At 36.6% G+C, this 19,474-nt stretch overlaps 1 protein-coding gene across 1 annotated transcript in view; it reads left to right on the forward strand.

The window, feature by feature from the left end:
- LOC135691870 (WD repeat-containing protein 7) overlaps positions 1 to 19,474 on the forward strand; it is a 24,494-nt gene continuing 5,020 nt past the window's right edge. Inside the window, exons 1-23 of the mRNA XM_065209861.2 lie at positions 1 to 394; positions 1,368 to 1,477; positions 1,934 to 2,012; positions 2,354 to 2,449; positions 3,685 to 3,763; positions 4,940 to 5,013; positions 5,606 to 5,725; positions 6,187 to 6,297; positions 7,048 to 7,082; positions 8,755 to 8,851; positions 9,484 to 9,569; positions 10,159 to 10,247; positions 10,885 to 10,950; positions 11,400 to 11,476; positions 12,101 to 12,260; positions 13,183 to 13,403; positions 13,895 to 14,090; positions 14,607 to 14,861; positions 15,534 to 16,027; positions 16,563 to 16,731; positions 17,715 to 17,902; positions 18,748 to 18,910; positions 19,280 to 19,474. Of these exons, the coding sequence (XP_065065933.1) occupies positions 224 to 394; positions 1,368 to 1,477; positions 1,934 to 2,012; positions 2,354 to 2,449; positions 3,685 to 3,763; positions 4,940 to 5,013; positions 5,606 to 5,725; positions 6,187 to 6,297; positions 7,048 to 7,082; positions 8,755 to 8,851; positions 9,484 to 9,569; positions 10,159 to 10,247; positions 10,885 to 10,950; positions 11,400 to 11,476; positions 12,101 to 12,260; positions 13,183 to 13,403; positions 13,895 to 14,090; positions 14,607 to 14,861; positions 15,534 to 16,027; positions 16,563 to 16,731; positions 17,715 to 17,902; positions 18,748 to 18,910; positions 19,280 to 19,474 (3,331 nt within the window). The 5' untranslated portion in view covers positions 1 to 223. The remainder of the gene's footprint in view (positions 395 to 1,367; positions 1,478 to 1,933; positions 2,013 to 2,353; positions 2,450 to 3,684; positions 3,764 to 4,939; positions 5,014 to 5,605; positions 5,726 to 6,186; positions 6,298 to 7,047; positions 7,083 to 8,754; positions 8,852 to 9,483; positions 9,570 to 10,158; positions 10,248 to 10,884; positions 10,951 to 11,399; positions 11,477 to 12,100; positions 12,261 to 13,182; positions 13,404 to 13,894; positions 14,091 to 14,606; positions 14,862 to 15,533; positions 16,028 to 16,562; positions 16,732 to 17,714; positions 17,903 to 18,747; positions 18,911 to 19,279) is intronic.

The raw sequence follows: 19,474 nt of genomic DNA on the forward strand, positions 1-19,474 counted from the left end.
CTACGGGAGATTGTGAGGTCATTTCGTACGGTGGTTTTGGTGCATCCTAACAATCATTGACCAAAACATTACGGGCAAGAATCGGTGTATGGCAGACAAATAGAACTTCAGTCAGAAATGAGGATACATTTTAGTATTTGCATTTGGCGCTAGCCGTTTGAGAATGATTTAGTTGCGACAAAATTCATCGATCATATTGATGTATACTTTTGAAGTGTGAAGTATGAGTCATTCCACATCAATTGTGCCGTTAGTACTGTGGGGCAAAAGTCACCCTTCTCATCTCGTATCAGTGATCACTTGCACATATGACCAAAAAACAGTGGTAACTGGAACATCTGATGGGCAAATTGGCTTGTGGGATCTAAGACACACGCAAGATGCTGGTCTTCGGGTAATAACTTTATCAAAATATGAAACTATTATTGCACACTGTGTGGAACTACTTCTACAGGCCGTGTCATAAAAACATTTCCACATCTCATTTTAAAGATTGTTTTGGACATGAAGGGGCTAATGCAGAAACCTAGCTATGATGCATAGGGTTAGAATTTTTACTGTCAAGCTGTAAACCATTTTATTGCTATTCCTGAGCGCTGTTGATTTATCCATAGTTTAAATTTGCCTCACAAACAGTCATTACCCAAGCAGTGACTGTTGAAAAATCATACTTTGCCAATGTCATTAATTTGGTTACAGTTAAAGCACCTTTATTAAATTATTTGTGAATTTATTTATATTTCCCAACATGCAGCCATATCACCTCTTAATTGCAGCCGGAACTCATTATTTGTTTTAAAACACCTCATGGTTAATCTCCCTATTTTAACTGCATCAATGATGGCAATACTAGGGATTTTTATCTGCATAGCATTTAATGCTGCATCTTTTAATCAATGGTGACTCCAAGTAGAGGGTGCTAGGGATGATAATTAATAACCCTATGACCTATAGGGATTTGTCATACTATTTCCTAATGGAAATTAGTTTGGGATTTACTGTTTACTATTTTCTTTGCAAAGAGGAGCATTCTTTTTTATCTAGGGCATGGTCTCAAAATGTCTTAAAATACATTTTTCTTTGTTGAAGCTGGTACAACAACCTTAAATATAATCAAGAAATGGATTGTTAAAAGCTTTAAGTAGAAATACATTTTTTATTAGAACCAGTCAAAATATATCTATTTTTCTCTATAATTATTCTGAACATTATCTGTGATGCAGTACTTCATGACAGAGTTGTACATTCCAAGTTTTATGCAAAATATGATAGTCAGGAAAAGTTTCTGCTAGAAAAGATCCTGTTCTACACACCAGAAGCATTCCCCAAAATTGTATCATTGTGTATGCAAAATCTTTTTTATATAGATAATACCACGGAATCTTATTTTTGCACATGGCTGTGCTGTTGTGGATATTGCCTGTGCCCTTGATGCTAGCTTTGACAAACCAAATATCATCAGTCTTGCAAGTGATGGGTATGTTTTATGTCCATTTCTTTCACATTTTCAGTGCTCTTTATGTTGAAATACGCCCCAAAATATAATCCAACAACTCTTTGAATAAACCAGCATTGAAACAATGATCTAGACCTACTCCAACAGTAGACTTGCATATATTTAATCAAGAAGTTTCAACCTTCACATTTTTTAAGATTTTTACATGTAGACCATAAAGAGGTCAGCACAGAAAAGCTGTCCATTATTTAAACCAGGTCAGTCTTTAGTCTGCATTGTCAAATGCCAGCCTAGGTTAAAGGGGTTGTTTCAAAGAAGACCTCATGATAACATTTTTAAATGAAGATGGCAATAATAAAAGTCATATGATGTTGTCAGTAATGTCTACCAATCTTTTATCTTCAACCCAATGCAAGCCCTATAGTTTAGAATCTACAGTTAAGTTAGTCTTCTTCTCTATAACCTTGTTCTTTCCAGGGAAATTTGTTTGTGGGATATTGAAGATGGCCTTTGTATTCACACCAATAACATTCCTGGAACTCATAAAAAGCTACAGGTATATTCTTAATTGGCTCTATGCTAATGACATATTTCTTTTCCTATCAAAGTAGAAATAGACAATTTGGACTAAAACTGATGTAAGTTACTATTCTCTCAGCTTGTTTTACCCTGCCTTTGTGTATGTGTCATGTTATTTTGTTTACTTGTTGGTCATTCTGGTCTATATAATGGGTTCTTATTAATTTGTTTGCAAAAACATCACAACACATGTCAAAACTTTAAGTATCTTGTTAGAGCATGAAATATCACATCCTGATAGCTTTTCAAGTATTGGGTATGTTACATGCGAACATCTAGATGGTATACATACAGTTACATTTTGCTGTTTTCCTTTAGTCTGTACAAGTGAATAAAGGGTCAATGCGGGAATGGAGAGTGTTGCTGTATGGACTGTACTGTGAGATTTATGTTCTTGACACAGCAAACCTTGAGGTAAAGGACAGAATTTTATATGCTTCTTTTTGCACATTTTATCTGCCTGTTTCGTTGAACCTCTGTTAATGATGCCTCTCAATTATAGACACCTCCAAACAACAGTCAGACAATGTGCCTCCCTACAATAGTACAGGCCCTGAAATAAGAGGCGCTTGATCAAGCGCGAGTGCCTCGACCGGGCGAGCGTTAGATCATTCGTGCAAAACAGTAAATTGTGATGGATGAATGACTCATCAATGGACACATTTCTAGTCATTTTTTGTGACCCAAGCAAGTGACATATAGACAATAAAAAGTCGGTATATCAAAACACAGCAAATATAAGAAAGCTGAATTAACCACATCTCAATGGAAAAATGCATTTGAAAATCAAATCCACAGCGAATGTTTAAGAATACCATAAGCACTTACTATTTTAACTACGTTAACACTTTTTCTGGGCAATTAAAGCGGTTTTAAAAAGGTTTGGGACAACTATTTTGCGATCATCTGGCAAGACATTGGTGACGTACATGATTGTTTGGGAGATGAATGATGCCTGTCTTCCAGACATGCACTAGCCCCCATTTCAGGGTCATTGCAGGCACATGCGCATTATCACTTGAAGCACTGACGGGAAGTTGTGTGATCCCAGACAGAACAGCTGTTGGAATACTGTTTTTAATGCGCATGTGCTATAACCCTGCAGCACTGAATGGTTTAAGACAGTATTGTTTCAAAACAAAGGACTGAAGGTTTCGTCTCCCGAACATATAAAGTTTATAAACAAAGCACATTTATATTGGGTATTTAATCTTTCTTGGAGTACATTAAAGGTCATCGTAACAGTTCGTTTTCATTTGATTTCGCGGACAATTTCTTACGACTGTTGATTGCATACATTTAAGAAAATATGATCAAAAGACAAAAATAATCTAGGAGCTTGATCAAGGGCCTAACTGAATCAGGGGGCTTGATTAAACAAGCTCCTAACATTTGCTCATTTCAAGGACTGCAATAGACAACTGTCAGAATATTGCCAATGAAATTGCTTTTTAGGTTAGAATCCTATTATGAGTAAGAACTTTTGACATTTACTTCCAAATTACATCTACTTATGTTTGGCAAAAGTGGATCAAGATTTTAAAACTGAGAAGTTTTGCTATCACTTCATTGAATTTAAATCATATTTAATACATTTTATACATAAAAATGCATCAGAAATTCAAAAAATGTTTACATTGCCCAAACAGATTCTTTACACTTTGAAATCAAGATTGAATCCAGACTGGATAAGCTGTCTTTGTACTATACGTAATGCAAGGCAACAAGGTAAGCTTTCTATTCTATTTTTTTATTTTCCTAGAAGCAGCCAAAACAGGGTAATGTAGTTCTATTGTTTTTTATCTTTTATGCTTCTAATTCACAAAGCCTATGCTTGTTTTCATTTGCATGCCCTGCAATCAGGGATAGAGAGGGGTTGATGAAAACCTAGGCTGACTGAAAGTGCATTTCAGAAAATATTTCTAGCAAGGGAATCATACTAATAGATTGAAGGTTTGCAGTATAATATGATATGCATTTAGAAACATTATTTACCTCTTTGAGAACACAAAGATGTAGGTCAATGAAACCAGAGTGTAAGATCCTTGTTAACACAAGAAACACTGCCTGTACCTGATCTGGTCCCAAATGTGACCTTTTTTGGTCTGGAAAGAGGTTCTTTATAGGTTGTTTCTATGAACTTTATGTTTATATGAAGTCATGATCTCTGGCTCCAAATGCGGCTATTTTTTGCTCCAAACTAAGCAAGTACAGGTCTTGTTTTGAACTAGAGTCAGTCTTTGGCTGGATCTATTCGGGAGCAGCTATTTTCGTATTAATTTTCTAAATGGAAGCACAGAGAGCATGCATGGGTACATTTTGGTATTGCCTCAAAGTGCTGGTATATTTGACAAGGAAAGTAGCAAGGGTGTGAGGAAAACCTCTCTCTTATACTGTATCCTTTTACTGTGCCATAGAAAATTGCCAAAAGCATACCTTGTCCCATAAAAATATGGCACAATTTTGCCAAAATATTCTAAATCTCATGATATTTACCACTAGCAAATGTAACTGAAACATGCTCATTCTACGAAAACTCTAAAAACATAGTAAGCTGTTGTTGCATATTTTTATTTATGGATTTTCATAATTTTAAAAACCTGTCTTTAAATTTTGATGCATTTCATAACACACTGTCCCATAATTTTTATCGGAAAAGGGTACCCTGTCCTGCAGCACCTCCCATCAGGTCAATTATAAGAGTGCCCCTGGGAAAACAGCAAACATATCTAAAGTTTTGAGCCCCACCACCCATCCCCTTGCCCAGCTTGCCTTCTCTGCCAGCTTATTTGTAATTAGAGGATGTTAATGTTAGTAGTTCTTGATCAGTTTGTGATCGGTTTTATCTTTTGATCTGTTGTAAGAGCAGAGCATTATAAACATTTCTTAATTCTTTTTATATAGAGGAAAAGCTTATTGCATTGACTGCTTCAAATGTTTTAAAAGTATGGAAATTAAAAGCAAGTTATGAAAAAAGGGTACGCTCTTCCTTTTTGGTGTTTGTGCTTTAGAAAATTGCTTGGTCTTGATTTTGGTTGCTTGGATAACATTTCCTCTACGAGGCTAGATAAAAATCTGAAAGTCTGTGTAGAATGCTTTAACCTTATATTGGATTTGAATTAGTATTTTTTATTTATATTGTAATCCCAAACTCTAAATATGGATTGAATAAAATTGAATGTAATGTTATATTCATATGTTTTCGAGGTAGCTCTCTACATAACATCTCTTATGAACCAATAGTCTTGAAGTTTTATCAAAGTGTAGGTTCTGCTTCTATGTACATCAGGGGTGAGAGTTTCATTTTATCTCTATAAAGCAAGTGTTGAAATGCTTTTCTTCCGACGTTTGTTGCAGTATGCATAATTTAGGATTTTCTAGAATGCATGCATTTCAATATGTCCTTGTAATGAAAAAGAAATTTTTGCCTGGTTGAATGTTCCAATTAACCCGTTTCTAATGTTATCATATTACAATATCAACAGCCCTGATAAAAAATTTAGCATCCTTATAGTTTTTACATTTATATTCTTTAGCAAATCAGCGTAGCAATGTTTATTCTCTTTGCAGCGGCCTGAGGTCGTGTTCGAACAGGAGTCGAAAACCCTGGACTGCAATGGTGCCAAGGCGATGTGTTGTAACCCGTTTACACAACGGACGACGTTGGTTATCAGTGCAAAAGCGTGGCAGGTGAAATATTTTCTGGTATTAAACTCAACATTTCAGCCATTTAGTCCACAATGAAGCAGTGATGATTAAGACAAGTGAACTGATATAGCTTTCTTTTTAGCAACTTTTTGCTTCTAGGTCACTCAATCTTGGCACGTTTGTTGTCACAGGGGCCCTCCAAGGGGTTAGAGGGAACAATGAAAACTTATGGTTTTAAGGGAACGTGGGAAAATCTGTTATTGTTTTTGGGGTTTGAGAGAAAATTTTGACAAGTTATCAAGTGTTTTATGAGGGAACATTTAAGAAACATTATCCAAAACAAGGGAGATTTTATGAAAAGAAAATTTTAGTGAACACGGAACCACAGACCTCCCTGGAGGGCTTATTTACATATCCAAAGACCTGGTGTCTTCAGTTCCAGTAAAGAAAAAGAGTCCAGTAAACTTTCTGTCATAACTTTTTTTTATCAATCCTGGTTGTAGGTGTTTGATGCAAGTGATTTCACCTTTATCGCATTAATACCGTCTCCGTACAAGCAAACATTGATGGGTGGAGATTTTGTTGCTGCTAATCGGGTGATTGTTTGGGACAAGGTAAGATGGCAACCTCTTCTCGTATTTATTCTCAAGATATTACTGAACAACGCAAATGGTCTTTAAAATATCAACAATATATTGCACCTCAGCTTTGTAACGTTTCAAGGCTTTAGTACATTAAATATATGGATAATGAAAAGGGTACCGTGGCTTATTGTTCATCCGGTTTAGCTTTGTTTTTCTCACTCAAGGGGTTTTCCACCCGTTTGGTGGGGGCACTCCCATATTGGGCCATGCCACAGATATGTGGCCGAAATAGGTGCATTTTATAAAGTAAAAACCCGCGACTGGTTTAATTTTACCACCAAGAACCCATATTAAGGTCATTCCCAATGAAATCTGTCTGGGATGGTCAGTTCGCTTGTTCTGCTATTTATGAGTTTTTATTTGGTGCTATTAAATGTAAAGTGTGGAGAGCTGCAGGCCTCAAGCTAAGAAAATCTCAAGCTGTATAAGCTACAATGTGATGTAATCTAACACCGTAAGTCTCGGAATGGGTTGCATCAGGGAAAAGTTTGGTCATTGGACAGATCTGCCTTTCAAAGGCGTTGCCACACACCCCGTTGCAAACATTTAAAGAAAGCATACGATGTTGGTATACTATATTGCTGCTTTTCTGTGCTTCTTCAACTTTCTTGCCTTTTTCATCTGTGATTATGTACGTTTCATGACGAAGTTTGTTTGTATTTCTTTTGCTTTCTAATTTATTGGTATCCAACTCTAGTTATGATCTAAATCATTTTTCAGTCCGGCAGAGCTTACTTGTACCGACTACCATCAAAGTAAGATATATTTCATCAATGCTTCTGTTCAGATTGACTACTCTGTTTGATTTGAAGTTTTCTTTCTCAATCAAACTTTCTGAGAATATGTTTGCATGTGATCTTGGGAAATGAATGTGAAATTGTCATTATAATTCAATTATTTTGCAAATTAGTTATTTTGTTGTCAGTCATGTATTGTAGCAGGACTAATGATGTAGCAAATATCTGGGAATGTAATAAATACTATGAATCACTTTTCAAGCTAGAATGTCATTGTATAGTATTGGTATCTTTCAGTATTGTATAGTATTGGTTTCTTTCAGTATTGTATAGTATTGGTTTCTTTCAGTATTGTATAATATTGGTATCTTTCAGTATTGTATAGTATTGGTTTCTTTCAGTATTGTATAGTATTGGTTTCTTTCAGTATTGTATAGTATTGGTTTCTTTCAGTATTGTATAATATTGGTATCTTTCAGTATTGTATAATATTGGTATCTTTCAGTATTGTATAGTATTGGTGTCTTTCAGTATTGTATAGTATTGGTTTCTTTCAGTATTGTATAGTATTGGTTTCTTTCAGTATTGTATAGTATTGGTTTCTTTCAGTATTGTATAATATTGGTATCTTTCAGTATTGTATAGTATTGGTTTCTTTCAGTATTGTATAGTATTGGTTTCTTTCAGTATTGTATAGTATTGGTTTCTTTCAGTATTGTATAGTATTGGTGTCTTTCAGTATTGTATAATATTGGTATCTTTCAGTATAGTACTTGTATCTTAAAGGCAGTCTATAGATATAAAAGTGGCTTAGGCCATATTAGCCAATCAACAAGCGTTTAACCGGGACCACACTCACTGGTTAGTCAACTTTTTACTGAAAGATGGCCTAGGCCCCTTAAGTATCTGTTTATTGCCTTTAATGTAAGGAAAGCATATATGGAGAAATCTTGTACCACGTTATATCATCACAATACGCCTTTCTGGGCAATGTGTCTCTCTCGTAGATCTCGTAGAAGTGGGCTATTGTATAACTCGAGGAAACGTTCATAGTCCCAGTCCATTTGGGATAAGTGCAATAAATTTTCATCGCATGATTCGGATTTTATATACCGAACATTAGCTTAGGTCGGGTCTTCTTTAGAATCACTTATGAAAATTGCACCACATAAGTCGGACTTTCGTAACAAAAACAAAGATTTGATTTCATATTTTTATCGCATTTGGCGTCCTGATTAATGCTGTTCATATGATGATTTATTTATTCTGTCTCTGCTTCAGATGATTATGTTTTTTACTTGTTCTGAATTTTCTTGGTCTCACGTTAAGCTTGACTTCGCACAAAGCAAACTGATTTGTCTGGTCCGAAGAGATCCGGTTCATGCGAGTGTGACTGTATAGAACAAGCAGTGGCCTATTTCTTGATGTTACTCTTGAAACGATGCCACATAACTATCACCTAACCATACATCGTCTTTTGATATTCATCTATTAAAACATTTCATCTAAAATAAAGTCTATTGAAAATGTCTTTCTAGCTCATTAAACATGTAATGAAAATTAACTAATATTTGTGACCGTAGAACCGTTCTGTTTTTTACACCAAAGCGTACACAACCATGCCTATACGTCATGAAAGACTCTGCAACAGTTAAGTTGACAATAATTTCCACTAATTTCATCCACCTAGATATCTCCTTGGTGCAGAAGGCATTGAGCAATCATCCACGGACAAATCATCTCGAGCACCAGTCCTTATTTGTCTCTTCGATATTAACGGCCTCAAAGTAAGTTTACTTTTTCTTGCAGGCTATTCTTTTCTTTCAAGCTAAAGATAGCACGGTAGAGTGAAACATGACGCATTTTACTGAAGTATTTTCGTTCCGAGTATCAAACGTCGGATGTATGTTTCTCGTCGAACTATGGATTGGAGGATGTCTTTCGTACGACGCGACTGACGAAAATTCTTCATTCAATGCCTGATGTTCTGTTTTTCTTGCCTTCTTTAAGTTATTAAACGAGAAAGTCATCTTTCTTTTCTTTATTTGCTCATAGGCCAAAGTCTGGATCGATCTACAATTTAGAAAATACTTTTCTATTGGAAAATCATGGCTTCTCTCTGAAAAATTTAGTTGATTGAATCTCATTTTATCGTATGTCCGGTTGAATCTCATTTAATTATACCCTTGATAACTTAGACTTTTACTTTGCCGGACTGATTTCAACTCCCATTGAATTTTCCTACCTTATTCAAGTCAAAAGTCGTGCCCGGTTCAAGTCTTATATCATTAACTCGGATCATTTCCTTATCTTCTTTGAAGGTCCGTCTTAACGTGGTTCAGCTGTATATTCATTCGTGATATAAATTAAATTTCTCGATCTATGTATGCCTATGCTTGTTTTGAAATGTTTTCTCCAGGTTAATTTTGGGTCTCCCATGCACTTTTCTTACGGAAGACGCGGTCCGTTTTTCAAGTTGCTTTTTCAAGGAACGTCTAATGGGTGGTATGAATTGTCATTACTTGATTAAATTGAATATTTTTTTAAAAGGCTGGTGCATAGAAGACAAATTTTTATCACATACCTTGCAAAAAGTCGTGTCTTATTTTGCTATGCTGGGTCTGACTATTGAGCAGGTTTTGAGTAAGTGAAAAACCCAAACAAGATAACGTATTAGACATTTTCTGTATGCAAAGTGTTTTAGTTATATAAATAACTTAATGTTTTCTGTTTGTAAGTACAATTTGTCACAGGATTTTAATGACTGAGGTTTTTCTAAAAAAAATATGGACATGAGAAACAGAGACATTTTCCAACAATAATTTTTTGAGGCATAAAATTATTGTAGTGAATGAAATTTTAGTCATTTGAGATTTCGCCACGGCTATTTTTCCACGTTAGCCAATTTACACTGACAACGAAGCATAACAAACGAACTCACAAAATGTTTTAGGAATTTGTAGCCTACTAAAAATTTTATGGTATGATTTATGAACCGAAAAGAAATATATCGACAACAATGATATTAAAACAATAAACAAATATCATGCTTGGACATATATTGTTTTTTTTTTAGAAATACTTTACTTTCTAGTGTGCATGTATGGAAAGTGCCAGATAGCGAGCAAGCAGACCAGTCTCTGGCGAAGGGCCAAACGAAAGCAACCGATCTTATTACATCAGGTGAGTTTGAAGTTTATTTTGAACATGCTCTCTACTGATGAAGATCTTTAGAGCTATTTTGGTGGTCAAATGGTGCAAAAATGAACTTTTTAAGAATGGGAGATGGATATATGTAATCACCGAGGTTTTTCGTACTGTTTTACGTGCAAATAAACAGTTTCCGATTCTTGGAATTCAAGAGCTATGTTGATGGTCAAATAATGCAAGAATAAACTTTTGTTCTTTTACAATTGGCACCATTGCAATCCAGGGTTCTAGATTCTTGTTCAAAAATATATACTTAGAAGATTTTTTACTACCGTCTTTTATCAAGTTTAAAATGCAAATATACAGTTTCCTGTTCTTTAAGATCTGCGGGTCGGTTTTTTTATATATATGCGTTTAAAGTTCATAATATGCAAATGCGACCATCTCTAAACCCTGTGATGAGCTCCTTACTTTAACACATAGTTTAACAGAGATCTCGTTAATGGGTCAGAATTCTCTAAGCAATTAAAATTTCCATACTTGGGTTGCTCTTGGTCTACAGTGCTCTGATTTCCTTAGTTGTGACCACACCTTCTCTACTTTTAGAAAGGTGATGGAACATGTGATAATGTCATCAATAGTGTTTAAAAGTCGTCTCCACTATTTCTAGAGGCAACAGTATTAACTGAAGGAATAAGAATGACTGTTATGGTGGATGAACAATGGACGATGAAGTGTGAGTATTTTCAATGATTTTAAGTCTCTGAAAAGTTATACCGGTCGGTGATTGCCGAGGCTCTGTGTCGTTTGGGCAGGTTCCTTTCTATTTGCGCACGAATGCATTATGACTGTTTGATAATATATTCTATTTTTAAGAGGCTTCTATACTGGTAGGTCCTAAAACTGCTTTCTTAAGCCAAAAACCCAACTTTCCTTAAATAACTCTATTTGTCTTGTTAATTGAAAGCTACTTTCAGAATTTCTTTGAAAAACAGGACTGCAGTATTCAAATTGAAATACTTTATTTGGTCTGAAGACGAGGCAACATATTTTGAAACTGTTATCAATCTTTAAACAAGCAGCTGCTTACTCATTTTTACATTGGTAACGCTAATGGTAGCCTTGCTTTTTCTGAATCGCTTTTGTTGCTACATCATGAAATTAAGTGGATTTGTTTCATTTCAGTAATACCGTACATGGCCAAAATGAGCCTCAAGGAACTTTGGAAGGAATCCAACCCAGTTGGTCTTATCGATGGCATAGTAAGCCTTGGCTTTTTATTGGTCACGTCGCCTTTCAGTCAGTTTTCATACAGTCGATAGGGGTCAGAATAAGCAAGATAGCTTGCTCGATTTGAAATTAGATTATCGTGTTTCAAGCTAGTTTTTAATCTTAATTGTGCATTCTCAGTTGCTTTTAAGTTTTTCCTTGACAATTAAACTCCCCTAATTGTAAAAGAGCTCTAAAACTCTTTATGTGTTAGTATCCTGTTCGCCATACCTCCTTTCACAGCACATTCTTTCCTCATTATTCTCAATTTTTTGTTAATCGGTATAAGATGTGATTATTATTATTAATATTATTATTGATTAATTTAAGGCTGGTTGCTTTAAAATAACAATAGAAAGCTTATTTAGGCTAACCTGTAAAAGCAAAACAAAAGTTACAATGATTCTTACAATGATACAGATTTTCAAACTAAGACTATGTTTGCAACCTCTTCAGATGCATGAATCTCCGCTCCAATCTTTAACATTATTGTCGAATTCCTTTATTGGGCATTTTTTTCTAACCCATTTGGTTGCAAGGTCTGAACCTATGTAATAAGTGACTGTTGGTTGACTGTAAGTGACTGACAGTTAAAAGCATTCCCTTTCCATTTCAAGGCTGGTGATGGCGAGAAAGCAGTATCAATAACATCAAGTTTGTATCTATCATCACAAGGCCTCATAGTCTGCGGTAGAAAAAATGGCTCCATTGTTGTGATCAATGCTATTAAAGCTGCTTTGAACCAACTACTGCAGGCTAACAACACTACGAAAACGGGTAAGATATACCGAATTCCTATGCTGAATCTAATGATTTGTTGCCTACTTAGGTCTCACCAGGTACATGGAGAAGATGCAGAAAATATCCTACTTGTTATATGAAGGTGTGGCGATCTGGAGGCCGTAGACACATGTAGTCTTTGCTTTTCCGCTTGGAATTGCTTTGTTATTCGTCTATAGGCTTTTGTTGGGCCATGCACCTTAAGTGTTATTCCATAAGTTTGGCTAAGGGATCATAGTTTTTATGTTACTTTTTTTATAGATAAAATCTATGTTAATCAAGATTTTTCATGGAAAGAAAATCGGATTTGGGAAAATTGTGTCAAATTTTATCTTAAAGTATTCTACACAAAATGCGCCTGGATACTTTAAATTTAAATACTTTGCGAAAACCTTGTCATCACAGTAAAATGCTAGTCCTGTCATGTTTGTCTCATTAAGAAGTCTTATTAGGAAGAGTTTTGTAAAGAACAAGAATCTCAGGGACGAAGCCAAACAAATTTTCCAGAGGGGTACAGAAATGATTTTTGCCAACGAAAGAGGGGTGTTCCACTCTTAAAGATTAAAATCCATACTTTTTTGCCAAACTTTGAAAGGTCGACTGCTACAGAAATATTAAAACGTTACAATTGTCGCAAAACGGTTACTATTATACTACAGGGTGAGAAAATTATTTCTTTTGCCCGGCCAAAGTCCTTTATGATCCGACGGACAAAGTGTTTTGGGGGGGGGGGTACAGCACCGCTCTTCCCCTTTGGCAACACCCCTGTACAGTCTATGGAGATATCTTTCTAGTACATAAATATTTTTAAGGTACAATTTGTTTTCTAGCATCGTCTTGATTTTAGATTAAATGCACGAATCTTTACAGGATAAAAGTTTTATTCTATCCTGAATGAAAACGTGTTGTATTTGCCTAGATTGTTTCCCGCTTAATGTTCTAAAGGGACACGTCGGAAAAGTCACCTGTTTATTGTATCCAAACGAGGAGAATCCTCGATATGACATAACTCACCTCGTTTCCGGAGGAGCTGATTTCACAGTTCGATTGTGGGACGTTTTTAATGGCACTTTGCTGCACACTTTTAATTCGCATGGGGGCGAAGTTGTGAAGCTTATGGTCACGCCACCTGACTGCACGGTAACCAAGGCTTATATCCTCTAATATTTTATTATGACGAGGCTGAATAATTATGTTATAACCGCAAAGTTCTTTTTTGTGACCACTACCTAGAGATGTCCTTTCTGTTTCAAATTCACAATCACTTGTAATCATATATTGTTGATCATTTATACTTGATAGTAGTTGAATGCTTTGCAATAATTAAAATAAAGTGAGCATAAATTACCATGTTATTAACATAAGTTACTATGAAATGAGTATATATTATCATATGGTGGGTTGGAAAAAATTCAACTATAACACTGAATTGTAGCAAAGCGTTTTCTTGTAATGTTTTACTTGTAACGTTCATGACAAGAAACTTTGGATGTCTTAACCATTTTAATTACTTTCGTTTTTTGTTATTTTGAATCTGTTTCGTCTCGAGGATAATTTCAGGTAAACAAGCTTCCTCGTAGCTGTTAACTTCAATCCAAAACACTTATATAACACCTTCTTATCGACTCTAGGCTCGCTTTTTGTCATGCATCTGTTCTGTGGCTCAAGATCATTCAGTCACACTTCTTGGAATTCGAGAGCGGAAGACCTTGCTGTTGGCTAGTCGGCACACTTTTCCTGTTGAAACAATCAGATGGCGGGCAAAAGATGACTTCATGGTTGTTGGCTGCGCAGATGGAACCGTCTATGTGTGGCAGATGGAAACAGGTACAGGCTTTAGTCTATAGAAAGGCTTTGTTGAGGGTTATAGGTTTTGTTTGCAATAAATCATGGCTCTCCGCGATGAGATTTTTCAATGCTCTGACAATTCTGATTTTTCAGTTTTCTAACAATTTATACTCTGAAGAGTGTCCGACAAAAGGCTTTAGTATGTTTGAAAACCTTTTTCATTCAAAGCCATTTTTATTTTTTCAAAGTCTAGTGTCGACGCCCTACTTCTTTGACTACCTACTGTACGCATACATCGCTTTTAGAGAGCAACCCAGGTTCAACCATTTTTTCTTGTTTACACTGCCCCATTGATTTTATTTAGTTTGAACTTCATTTGTTTAAACCTTAGTTTTACTTAAGCAGATTTTTTTTAGTTTTAACAGAGCTCAAGTTTGATAACAATTTATAAAGCACAATTTATAAACTCTGTAAAACTGGAACACACTTGGGTCCTGCTATCAAGGAAAATAAGAATTCCAATTTTTTCTTTAAACATATTGTACCTCATTTTAGGACATCTTGATAGATGTGTAGCTGGTTCAGTTGCTTACGACATTCTCGAATCATGTTGCGAGGAAACCTCTAACCCAACTGCTGCAGTCAGGGAATATCGTCATAAATTTCGCCTTCAATCATCCCTCACTGCTATGACACAGCAACTGCCACTTGAATTCACTACTCCAGCAATCGTTAAGAAAGTAAAAAAGAAGATTACAAACATCCAGCACCATGTGGCTGGTTTGCAGAAGACTCCGTCGCCACAACAAGGTATTTTGCTTAGAAATGTAAGAAGAAGTAAAGTGAAAAAGTGTTCTTTTGGGTGATACTATCAGATAGGTTAATTAAAATGCAGGAAAGCTGTAATTTCGATCTATTGCTGGTAGCTCTCTTTAAAAATACCACAATTTTTTTGCTATGTATTTTATATTTTACTGTATATTTTAAGAAGACTGCTCGAGAAGCCATATAAAGACGTATGTAGAATTCTCATTTAACTATTGATATAGAATTTCTGCGTCAGACTTCTTATTTAAGTCCTAATAGATTTCAGTGCATGAAATACTTTCAAAACCACCGTTCGTTTCATCACCAGGTGTGGTTACAGTTTGTCTTCGTATGACATGTTGTGACGCAGTGGCGGACACTTGGGGGGGCGAGGGGGGGCGACGGCCCCCCCAATACTTTACAGGACAATGGTCTTTTGTTCGAAAACAATGGGAAACATGACGTCATCTTATTAAAACAATAGGCTTGCCCCCCAATAATTGACCAAGTGTCCGCCCCTGGTTGTGAGAGGTAGCATTTTCCAGATGTTAACATTAGTAGCTACTCAGTCCAGTACCGCATTTATGTACGATCCTTCAAGCTTTTATTTTAAGAAATTGGTTAAAACAACATTAGATAATCATTGCTTATAAATTCCTCATCGTTTGTACACAGAATCGCGCCAGATATCGTCGACTTCGCAGATACCACCCATCCGAGTTTGTGCGCTTCGCAGCAGCAAAAATGACTCAGACATCCATGTGATGCTGCTTGACCCCGAGGCTTTGATCTGCCAGCTTCTAGCTGAAGACGCAGAGGCCGCAAGTGCTCATGGGAAACCTGTCAACCCAAAGCGCCATCCTTCCCGCGGAATGTCGCAGATTTCAAATTCTGATCAAAAGAAACCTTCGAAGACTGTAATGAGTGCCCAGTTGCAAAGAGAAATCTCTCATGAGATGGCTCAGTTACTTTTGTCTTGTATTCACGCTTGGGATATTGATGAGAACCTTGACAAAACCTGCATTGCAAAACTTGGAATGCTACGACCAATTAACCCAATTTCATTCGGTTTGCTGACCCGCGGGAGGCTTTCCCTCATGCTGCCTAACTGGCACATCAACGGGCAGGAGGGGTACCAAACATATGAAAGCGATGAAACGCAATCAGAAGTATTAATTTTCTTTTCTATTGCTTATCATTGTAATGGATTTTTGTCCTTATAATTCTTTATGTAAATAAAACAAATTCAATTTTAAATAAATCAAATCTATGCTCTTTTATCGACAAAGCCCAAATTTTCCTTTCTCAAAGTGAAGCATAATTGAAACGCATTTTTAGAAACTTTTTCAACCATCAACGATTCTGCCATTGGCTCTGCCTTTAGATATGCTGCATCGCAGAGCTGAGAAGTTGTTTGGATTTTAAATCTTTTAACGAAAATGTCCTTTCAGGCAAATCTTAATGGTATTATGGCGGAACTAAAGAATCCAGATAGGGTAATCCAATTTACCTGTCATACACGTCGAAGAGTTTTTTGACTGTCCTAACGAATCACAGGTTGCCTTTGATCAGGGAACAAACTCCTACCAATATGACATCCTGCAAAACCTGATACCTATCCGGATTCGCTTTTATTTAAGTAATATTTAAAATTCTATGGAAAACTCGAGAAAGTGTATATTTTCTTTTTCTTTGACATTCTAGGCATTTTTGGACGCGGACCCAACTGCAGCTCAAAAGCTTTTGTTTAATGCTCATTGGCAGCTCTCGTCATCACTTACCACCCAGCATCTGGTCGGTATTGTTTCCATAACAAACACTTTGATGAGCATGAATCACATTTCATTTGTCAATCAAGCCAGGAGTCTGGCAGGTAAACAGATTTAACGTAGCCTCAGAATGGGTTTGTGCCTCGGATGGGTTTGGAAAACAAATTAAGCTATTTAAGGCATTTTATATTCTTTGTTGCATAGTTTCTCAAAAATTGTTTATTCACATTATATATCAAAGTGTGAATTGATATACAATAAAACAGTTAGTATTCTTTGTAGGGACTTGTATATTAAGATTGCATATACAAGGCTTTGTATGTAGGAATCTGTTATTCGGTGGTGTGTGTTAATGGGCGTTCACAACATAATCAATATAGTTTATGAACCAAGAGTAATTTTTCTTTCGTCCAAAACACAAATTTAAATAGAGATATGATGCACAGACAAGCAGGGGCGTAGGTAGCATTTTAAGTTTAAGGGCACGATGATTTCCAGTCAAACAGAGGTTCTGACAAATAGGGCAATATGGCTGTGAAAATTTAACCTGAAAGGGACACTTCTCCTAAAAGGGCACATGCAGAATCTTGTGGGGGTACCCCATCGGTTCCTACGTCACTGCAACGAAGAAACTATGAATTCATCTATCTTGGAGAAAAATGGTACGCTATCTGTAATGTGATATTGAATATGGATCAACAACTTCCCCGAGGTACATAAGACACCTAGACGTCCTTCGTCTACGTGGGCAATCGTCCACTGAGAACGTTCTATATGTCCTCCTTTAGACTGTACTGTTTACCCTATAAAGGGGTTGACCCAATTAGAGCTGAGGGTCGACCCATACCACTTCAGGGGCTAAATCCCTAGTTACTCTGCCATAGAGGTACCCAGCGATATAGCGCGGTTGATAATTAGGATAATTGCTCCATGATAGTTGCCATCACAGAAAGCCTTTATGGTCAAATATCAAATGCAGTGGAGATTTATAACTCATGTGATACCACTTCAACCTAAAGGACAGAGAAAGGTTAATCGTCTACAGAAACTTTAAAGATTGACATATCACCGACTCCTTTCATAACAGGTGACGTCACAGATGATTATGGAACTGAGTACAGTCATTTGAGCCAACACCGCGCCGAAGAGAAGGCTGGGTGGAGTCTGGTGGCAGCTTTGCATTGCTGTTTGTTACCTGAGATGATGCGTGGTCTTATGTACAGACCACCGTTGCTGCATATATTGGCAAGGCGCTGGCAAGATAGATGCCTCGAGGTATTCTTTTTATTTGGAAGTTGTTGAGTTAGCAGAAAAAATAATTACGGTTACAGGCTCTTTTATATTCTCTGGATTACCTTTGTGCCTTTTACGTATCCAAAATACTTTTAATACCTTTAGACCTCCATCGAAACTTCAATTGCCTACCAGATAATTTATTGATTGGCATTCAGGTTTTGCCAGCCATTGGGCTCCTATGCAACGTTTGAAGGTTGGTGCCATATTAACCAAGCAGTGCCGTCGGAACGAAATTCATATTGGGGAGGGGGGCTGCCCATTGTTCTCCTTCTCATTCAGTACACTGTTATAAAGTACTACAGTTTGACAATTATTGGGGGGCTCCCCCCCCCCAGCCCCCCCCCCCCCTGTTCCGATGGGCCTGCCAAGACTGAACTTGTATAGAAAGTGCAGACAAACAAAGTGTGTGAGTGGTATCAAGAGAGAGCATTAAACATTTGAAAGACCCTTGTTTTTCTGGAAGAAAAATTGAGAGGATGCGTGTGAGACGAGGAACAAAGGGAGATCTGATTGGGGGTTTGTTGGCTCCACGAGAAACAGCGTGGCCAGTGTCGTCAGGTTAATAGGAGAGGGTGTCAATTAGGTTGATATTTGATATCAGAAAGGGCCTATGGGCGGTTGATATCATCAATGCCTATGGGCGGTTGATATCATCGATGGAGGTTAAAGGAGCCACATTTTCAAGCTAAGTTGTTCTTCTATCCTTATTCTCCATAATTGTCAAAAGATTGCGTCGCGAATTTGAATACAGAAATATCCAGTTTCATATAAGATTTTAGTAAATAATGATTATACTGTTACTTGGCATTTTCTTGTTTTCTTAGATACGCGAAGCTGCCCAAGCAATTTTACTAGCCGAGTTGCGAAGAATTGGAACCAAAGGAAGAAGACAACTGATTGAAGCCTGGTCGCCGCATCTACCGCAAGATATTGACAGCACTGATTTTGGTTTTGAAGATCTGGAGCAATATTTGAACAATGAAGAAGGTACATACAAAATTCAATCTTGCGATGTTGCTAGTCTTAGTTAATATTACAGATCAAGAAAAATTTGGTCAGAGGCAGTAATTAAGTTGAAAGCAAACAAAAATGAATTTGGTTTTGATTGTGTAGCTCTAAAGATTGGTAGCTTTCATTGTGAAAGATATCACAAGGAAGTGATTATTTTGTAGTTTCTTACCATGGGCTCAATTTCTACGTTTTGCTGGTAAAAAGACTATGTTTTTTGTGTAATTTTTCAGCCAATTCTTGACATTTTCTGGGTACCCGGTTCCCATATTCCGAAGCATGTTGCAGCTCTGACAATACATATTAATGTCTTCAATCTTTTCGTAACGCGCGTGTATTTTTTTTCAGAAAAACCTACAGTTATTTCAGCTGAAGAGGATAAAACAGATGTTGCCATGGTAATGCTTACGACAAAAAAGATGGTTTCAAGCGATTTAAGATTACGTCATGCGACAGCCATCGTAATGCTTAGTGTAATTGGGGCTGAATTTCAAAAAGAGGTTGACCCTTTAACGGCTCCAAAAGATCAAAGAGGACAAGTCT

Source organism: Rhopilema esculentum, chromosome 13 (assembly GCF_057945365.1).
Source record: "Rhopilema esculentum isolate cy_ngs chromosome 13, ASM5794536v1, whole genome shotgun sequence".
NCBI classification, from domain to species: Eukaryota; Metazoa; Cnidaria; class Scyphozoa; order Rhizostomeae; family Rhizostomatidae; genus Rhopilema; species Rhopilema esculentum.